Source organism: Liolophura sinensis, chromosome 7, assembly GCF_032854445.1.
Source record: "Liolophura sinensis isolate JHLJ2023 chromosome 7, CUHK_Ljap_v2, whole genome shotgun sequence".
Taxonomy (NCBI): domain Eukaryota; kingdom Metazoa; phylum Mollusca; class Polyplacophora; order Chitonida; family Chitonidae; genus Liolophura; species Liolophura sinensis.
In genome coordinates this window covers 46,883,731-46,892,432 of record NC_088301.1, presented here as the reverse complement: position 1 = coordinate 46,892,432, position 8,702 = coordinate 46,883,731, and the positions used below count along the sequence as shown (strand labels likewise).

At 37.3% G+C, this 8,702-nt stretch overlaps 1 protein-coding gene across 3 annotated transcripts; it reads right to left on the bottom strand.

Annotated features, from left to right (window-relative positions):
* Nucleotides 1-4,120: 4,120 nt before the first annotated feature.
* On the bottom strand, nucleotides 4,121-8,670 carry LOC135471130 (protein FAM32A-like). Of its 3 annotated transcripts, none has more exons than XM_064750211.1 (6): nucleotides 8,583-8,670; nucleotides 7,840-7,903; nucleotides 7,384-7,474; nucleotides 6,625-6,701; nucleotides 6,253-6,331; nucleotides 4,121-5,402 (listed from the first exon to the last, which is right to left on the bottom strand). In XM_064750211.1, exon 6 carries the CDS (start codon nucleotides 5,319-5,321, stop codon nucleotides 4,956-4,958), a length of 366 nt encoding a protein of 121 aa, XP_064606281.1. In that variant the 5' UTR covers nucleotides 5,322-5,402; nucleotides 6,253-6,331; nucleotides 6,625-6,701; nucleotides 7,384-7,474; nucleotides 7,840-7,903; nucleotides 8,583-8,670; the 3' UTR covers nucleotides 4,121-4,955. The 3 variants fall into 3 exon arrangements, with proteins under 3 accessions (XP_064606281.1, XP_064606282.1, XP_064606283.1); XM_064750212.1 differs by having other exon boundaries at nucleotides 8,599-8,652; XM_064750213.1 differs by having other exon boundaries at nucleotides 5,339-5,402.
* Between the last annotated feature and the right edge of the window lie 32 nt (nucleotides 8,671-8,702).

The window sequence follows — 8,702 nt, the reverse complement described above, 5'->3', positions numbered from 1 at the left end:
ATTTCTCAAAGTGTTTGTGCCGCCTTTGAATCAGTTCTGTTTTAACGAGCAAAATCTCTAAATGAGTTATCGGCAGTCACCATCACCCACTGAATGTCCTCTGCATATTACTGTGATCATACTGGGGAAATATATGATATAATGTTCTCCCTCGAGACCCTTCCATGAAATGGACTCTCAGCCAACCACGTTGTAACACAGTGCATTAGTTATATTAGCTCTAGTTATGAGTGAACCCTCAATTACCCTCGTTAAGGTTGTCTGGCGGAATTTTATTGCACCTGTCTTCAAAGCCATGTCACGGTGAACTTTGTCCGCTTGGGGTTACAGGCGGATCGCAAACAATGCTGTGGATGTCTCACATATCGTGGCGGAGTCCGCTGAGTTGCTCTCGCGTCCATTCGTGGGTAGACAAGATCAGGTCTGATGAAGAAAAGTTGAATTCATGGCGTCTGCATTGGCTGGCGTCCAAATTAACTAATTCAGGCAAAACAGCCTGGTGAGAAAGCGTGTATAAGTTGCATGTGTCCCTGGTGCACGAAGCATTGATTAGGCTCTACTTCAACCCAGCAAAATTTCTACGTCACGCCAATATTGCATACATGTTTAATGCAGTTATATATGACATGCACCCCAATGTAGAGTCTCAATACACAGCTCAACCTTTCGTTATGAATAAATAAATACAACATCAACTAGTGAGTATTTCACAAGACTTCTTGCAATTCTGTGAATATTGTAAAAGTTAGCTAAAAAAAAAAGATATTTACCGCAAAAGATCGAACCAAATTTTTGGTAGTCAACACTTTACAAAATATAACACAAACGAATCAAATGATGTGAAAAGGCCTAAAACAGCTGTTATGGATACATCTTCATTAATATACGTTCACACATGCACCAAATAAAGCAACAGTTCCCTCACTGTATTGGTCTACTGCTAAAACCTCCTTGGGTCGAAATCGTAATTATAATTAGTGTGATATTATCTCGAATTCTCAAACCATTCCATCTTTAATAAATCCGATCCTCTTCGCTTTCCTGATTTTGACGAAGCTCATAAAGTTACAATATATACTTCTTATTTATCCCCTTAGTCAAAACGTGCAAACCGTACATGAAATATATGACTTGCCTCCATTCGATTTTGTATTTGATAGGACCTATCGCACTGCGTCAACGCTGCTTTCCCACTTTTCTGGGCAACATGCTTGGTCGTGCTTGGTGGAACAATGCACATGCAGCACACTATACACTAAAGAGAACAGTCCATGACAAAATAGATAGCCTAGCTCTGAAAATACAAGCAATGCGCAAACTCGGAATTTTGCAAACAAGAGTTCATGACGATAGTTCATGCCATCATGTACAACACGCGGGAAATCATATACATGTAACAATGCTTAATCGCGTCCCTATATGAGGAACACCATTTTGTACTGCAGCGTCTTATCATGAGGTTCAGAAGTTTAAAACTGTACATGTAGCCCCCCCACCCCATCCCAATTAGAACTATGTACTTTTACATGTTTTATTAATATCTATATTTTTCTGCACGCTAGGGAGAACTGTAGCATTTGGCACTCTAGCTTAATATCTTATAGTTCTCATATAGTAGGCCTAACCTTCTTATCGGTGTTTTACGCTGTTCTCAAGAATATTTCCCTTATACGACGGCGGCCAGCATTATGGTGGGTGGATACCGGGCAGAGCCCGGGGGAATCCCACGACCATCCGCAGGTTGCTGGCAGACCTTCCCACGTACGGTCGGAGAGGAAGGCAGCATGAGATGGACTTGACCTCACAGCGACCGCATTGGTGAGAGACTCCTGGGTCATTGCGCTGCGCCAGCGCGCTTAGCAACTGAGCTACAGCAAAAGAGATGAAGGTTCAAAGGGAAAAGGCCATCTGGAACCACTGGAAATGGAAAACGGCCGAACCATATAAGCCATTCAGTTTTGTGCACACAGCAGAAAAACAATATCGCATTACTTCATTTTTTGAATTCATAAGTTTGAATCTAATGTGTTAAAAGTGCTTCATTTTCTATGGGCAAAGTTTAAGGAGAGGGAAACAACGGGCCATACACAACGGCTATACTGTTTACAAACCGAGCCCTACACTCAGGTCGGATCGACAAACGGTCAAAGCGTTTTCGAGTTACGTTAAAGTCTGATGTCACATCCGGTTCGTTAAAATTGATTTTCTCACTTTATGGGCTGTCGCATATTGCAAATTGCAGGTTAGCAGGGGATGAAAAATGGGATTTCTTCAAAATTGCGGATATTCGGAAATAGGATGAACACTATGTATTTTACAGGAATGGCAAATAACCTACAAAACGGTGTTGTCTGTGTGAACTTTCGCCAAAAAAAAAAAAAAAAAAAAAACTTCCGCTAAAATCTTGAAATTTCCGGTAATGGATTCAGCGCACAAAGGTACATCTAAAACGGTCAAATTGGGTTCCTTTTAGGATAAACTTCTCGAGAAAATGAAACGGAAATGAAAATGTCACGTGACCTATTATCACCAATTATTTAATAATCTATATAAACTAATGGTACAGGTTTGTATCTTGACGATGTATACTCATATGGATTATAGTGCTTGAATTTCAGTTCTGCAGTGATCACATAACAACAAAAACGTTTTCTAGTTCAAAGGGTTCATTCTGAAAAAGATCTTACTACAAAGAGCTTATGGCTTATATATTGCCAATGTGGCGCCAAGTCATAATAATTTATTCCGTTATTCAGAATCATCATTGCTGTGAAACATTACTTGTGCATGCATTTTATTGTTATTTACATCATTAAACCAGTGACATAAAATCAGTTGCCTATAAAATTCATGCACAGAACATATATATGTGTATATATATACATATACACAAGAAGTGACATTCCGGCCTGCTTCCGATGAAGATTATAGTCGGCACACCTATACGAATCTGTTAAAACAAGAACGCACTTAAATTTAATGTCTAGGCATGCCTCGAAAATTTTTCACTTTTGGTAACCATATATGGAGATAAACATCTCATCACAGTGAATAATACACGTGTTGAAGTCAGAAATACACAACTATCTATTTATTTGATTCTTGTTTAACGCATTACCAATAGGGGATAGCGACCATTTTTTTTGTAGGTGGGTGGAGTGTCCCGGCGCGCCCTGGTAAACCACCTAACAATTAACATTGGTTGAAGAATGTTATACTGCACACACAAACGAACATGTGGGCGCCTTCGACACCAATGTCCTACGAGTCAGAGTTGGAAAATGTACTAAATTTGCAAGTGAACAGTCACGACCTAAATCAAGAAAATAGCCATCATGTACAACACGCGGGAAATCATTAGTCGTGGATAAGGACACTATGAACTACTTCACAATCTTAATTTATTTAAACATGGCATCTTTACCCGCCCTTCCAAAAGTAATAAGTATTTAATATCGAAACTTATTCATACAAATCGAATTCAACATGTTATATATGTAATATTACATATCTTTGCCAACAAAACGACAAACAATCAGGTCATCGTAGACTTTCGATCACCCATGTGCACCAAGGCGAACAATAAAAGTTGAATCTATTCAAAGATTTGTTCGTGTGAAAGAGTTTTCGTTGCAAAAACTGTGTCTCGTGACCTTATAAAAATGTACTGTAGAGCAGTTCATGGATTGAACTACATTTATCTGTAACTTAGCTTTGGCTACAAAAGAACTTGCCTGTACGAAACACTTCAACCCAACACTTGAACATTTACAAAACAAGAGATGCAGAGTCGGGAAATTAGAGTTGTAATTTCGTATGCCACCCTGGCCCAGTTTCACGGGAGGATGAAACCGGAGTGCCCGGGGACAACCAATGACATTTCCAACAAATGACTTACACATATGCACGTAATATTGCTGGACAAGTGGTCTTTAAAGAACATTTACGTTGTGCAAACGGCCTCAGAAGTGTCACGGGTTACTTATCAACACGACCCCACACAGTCAGTGCCCATGCAAGACCGGCGATGAACCTCGTGTTCCTGGCGATTGAAAGACAAGCGCCTCTAACTACTAGGCTATACAGACTGATCCAAATATTTCCGTAGCACAAGATGGCAAGTCATGATTTTTATTATTTACCGTGATTAATATGCACACATAGCATAAATAATGCGTACAGTCTTATCATGTTATTGTTCGCATGTATGCGCAACCTGAGCTCAATAAAGCAATACTTTTTGCGATACCCTCCAGAAAATGCAAGACATCTCCAGACCACACGTACATATGGATCGATAAAGTATCCCAGATAAAGGTTGAAAAGCATGCCTTTTTAGTTTTGTGATTTAGCATAAGAACCAAGAAATCGTGGTTCACAGTGAGTAAAATTCCGCACAAGAAAACCTAAAGCGTCACCATGTTATCACTTGTACTTATACATTTAACTGCAAAGAATAGTACGACTGTGCCTTACACCGAAGCAGACCATCAAAACAATTTGAACTTGAAGTGTACATACTTATTTTATTTGGGTAAAATCTGAGGGAGAAGACATCCCTTCCCTTCACATCAAGGAACACCTTTACCGGTGACTGTCTTCATCCCACAACAAAACATTAACACATTCTGAATGGAACATCGATCATCATCGAACAAGTAGGACTGTCTTATATATTTATTCATATAGGGTATTTAAAATACAATAATAATGCATCTTTCATAAGCAGCAAATACTTTTCTCCACCAAATCTGTTCAAGCATGGAGATCTAACTCTTGTTCTCATCTTCAGTGAAGTAAGGTGTTCAAAAAATCATGTTCATGAATGTAGCCTATGATTCATTATAAAAGAGAATATTCTTCAGGCAAATGATGAGATATTCTCTTCATGAACACTTTATAATGGAAGTAAATGTTTTCCAGTTCACCCCAGACTGAGAATCAATAATGATTGATCATTTCGTCCAGCTGACCTTGGGAATGTCAAAATGTTCTGTTAGGTTATCTAAATGTCGATTAAAATCCATGATTCTTTCCTTGTGAGTCTTGCTTGCTTTTTCAAGGATCTCCTCTTCCTGGCGCTTTTGCTTAACCCTCTCAAAAGCTAGCTCTGCTTTCGTTCGCTTGTCGACATACCCCTTTTTCACTACAACTTGTGAAGAACAACCCTCCTGTAGGCTGTCTCCATCCTCCTTGACAGTGTTCTCTACCATTTGTTTTAGCTCTTTGTCCTTCCTCTTCTTCTTTTTCTTTATTTTGTGATCAGACACTCCCTTAAGCTTCAGGGATCCTGAGGCCACACTACCGTACGGGTCTGACATTTCCTTAACCCACAAGTCAATCTCACACTACACGTCAATATGTCGACTGTTAACAGCCAAAGAAATCAAATGTGGAGAGACCTGGAATTCAAATGAGTTAATTTATTGACCTGATTGTTGTTAAATGAAATTTTCAGAAAAGTTCTCATTTATACTATCACATTCAGTTTTACAAGAAGAGAAAACAGAAGTTCCCATGGCAAACTACATCAATCAACCATTGGTAATTGCTGACAACATTTCCTGTGTGTGGCATACTGACTAGAACGCCACATTAGTGCAAGATGAGACCACACAAGCTTTTGGCTGCCTGTAGTCACTAACAACAAATTTTCTGTTTCGATTTTTGGTTTCGAACCAGTGTCATTGGGCATTAAGCCACAATCATTCATTCACTCATTCATTTAAAACAGCGTCTCTGGCTGTCACCAGCAACACCTGCCGATTGGTTAAACATGGCATTCACTAATCATTCCTGTACAGATAAGGGAGCCAAGTCAGTTCTGATTATCTGACAGGTAACATAGGAAACAACATTCTTCCTGGTGTTCTATGCTAATCATTTTATTGCATAACAAGTAAAAATTATCTCTGTGATGACAATATTGCTTTCTCAATCAAACTTGCTTTAGCAAAACATAATTCTTAATATTGCAAGATAGCAATAAAGTGGATTTTAAAGGCTAGAAAAATCCTTTTCCTGTCTTGTCTCCTCCACCTCAATGATTAACCTCATTATGTCAGCTTTATTTAAACCACATTTAAATCAGCTCTGATATGATCGGAATATTAATTTATCTTGATTCTTTTTTTATCCAAGATATTTTGCAATGCTTCTGCACACATGGAGTTCAACTTTCATATAAACTTTTTTTTAATTTTCAAATTAACAAATATTACACCTATAATGTGTCTGAAGTTTAGCTCGGACCTGTAAAGTGTGGAATGCACACAACTTTCCCTTGTATGAACTGTATAGGCTCAATGCACTCTGCAACTGCACAGCGGCACTGTGAACAGAAAGTCAGTCATCATTTAATGGTAAATGAATGGTTTTAGTGTTCGTTGACCTGCATGTTTTCAATTATAAAGAACAGAACTAAGCAGTTTGTGTAGCTGTTTCTACATTTAAATTAGATTTCATACCTTACCCCTAATATGTTTCTACAGCTAATCTATATGGAATTTTTTGTTCCCATAAGAAAAATTTCCACAACAAGTATTAACAGTTCTTGAGTTCTCGATTATGTGTTATTCATTATGTTCTGAGTATTTTTGTCCTGAAACATTTGCATTTGCTCACCTTGTACGGACCCTTAAAATTGCTTCTCTTTCCTTGATTGAGTATTTCAAAACATCAACATTTAGACTACCACCAACCTAGAACGTGAATGACAGGCGATATGTTTTGGATAAGCACAATCACACTTTCCTTCAGTGGAGAAAGAGATATACAGGGAATCAGAAAATCACAATTACAGTATGAAATCATATAACTATGTAAAGGTCTTTTAAAAAAAGATTTTAGCAAGCATCACACATCACGATACATTTCAGCATTTAAGATAAAGCAAACCTCGATTGTACATGTACTTTGTCGAATAAAACATGATATTGAGTTAAGGTGTCAAAGAACATGTCAACCTCAATAGCTACAGTCTTTAGTCTACGTTTGTCAGATGCCTTACTCAAAAATTTACACTTATTACAGTGACCGCCTCTGCAAAACTATTTACACAGCAGCAGAGATGTTTCTTCATGAGAGAAAACTATTTGAAAAGTCCAATCTTTGCAACGTCATTATGTGAAGAAAACCTGTGCACCTTGCAAAAAAAAATGGATACTTCACTGAAAAACTGTACACGTAGAAATCTTTTTATTATTTGGTCTCAATGAAAGATTTTGTATAAAATTACCATAAATAGTTTACGAACTGATTAAGAACATTTATTTGACCCCATACTTAATAAGGACATCATCAACGAAGTCTGGTATAAGATTATAAGAAAAAGTAAAAAAACTGACCACTCTGACTGTACTCTGGATAAAAATTTACAAATACCTCTCCAAAGACAAATCCAACTGCTTGTTTTACCACATACTTGAAAAGGATGGCATCAATTGTGAAGTTTTCAGTATTTTCTTCAAAATCTCTGTAAATGATAACCGTAACATGAAATTATTAAGAAACACTACACTACATTATCGGTACAACAAATTATCAAGAACAAGAAAATTTGAAGAGTAATATTTCTGAAGTTTCCACTGATCTTACAAAGAAGTTTTGAGGTTTAATTAGAAGATAGTATTCCATACACACTTTAATAATATAAAGTGGTAAGTTAACACATTTATTTACAAATGCAATTTTCTTGGTCACAATGTTTGGTCATTTATACAATATATATTCACATGATTTTTCACCAAGTAATTTCCCTTCTGGATTACAGCGTACATCAAGGTACTTTGATGGTAAAAAAAATCATTCTGTGAAATTAGAGGCGAGTACTGTACTTACAATTTGGTTTTCAGATAGGTGAAATCTGGCTTATTGATGACCACCCTCTTGTACATCACCAAGACTGGAAGGAGAGGTATATTTGTATATTTGATTAATGTTTTATGCATCCTACAGTATATTTCACTTACATTACGGTAATCAGTTGAACAGGATTGGGTGATGCAGACGATACAATTAAGCAGAAAGCTATGTTCAATATCCTATGTAATATGACGCGACTGGAGCCATATGTAAATTGTCTTTTGGTATCAGTAAAAACCACCAGTCTAAATAACAAAAACCTAAATCATTCAGATGTTTCCTTTGAGCATGGATGCCAACAAAATAGCCCCTTGTTAGTGTTGTGAAACTATATTCAATTCTCACTGTAGGAATATGTTGGTATAATTAAGGTGAAAACTTCTTTTGTCTGTCTTGAGTGGTACATAAGAAATCTTTTGAAGTGTGCACGTGAGAAAAGCAGTAAGAAAAAAAAAAGAGATTTGTGAACAATTATTAAAGCCCACTAATTATAAAACTGTGTGTGTCCTTTTAGTTGAGTACTAGTCTTGTGCACGTAGCTACACACAGAAGTTGTCGTTGTAGTATTTTCAGGCCATAACTAGCAATGTGAAAATGATGCTCCGCAAGATGACAGAAAAACTGGCCAACCATTTATCCAAACTAGCCCATACTAGAAGCCATAGTTTCTCACATCGTCAACAGAATAATATGTGGGAAATATCCATCATCAAACTTACTTATTAGCAAACCTACATGAACATTACTTCTTCTGACTTATTCTACAAAACTCCACGGTTGTAGTTTTATAGGCGGCGCCAGTATCACAGGAAGTGTATTATGTCATTGATCGGTGTGGA

Coding starts and splice junctions, on each gene's coding strand:
- LOC135471130 (XM_064750211.1), bottom strand. CDS start 5,321: ATGTCAGACCCGTACGGTAGTGTGGCCTCAGGATCCCTGAAGCTTAAG.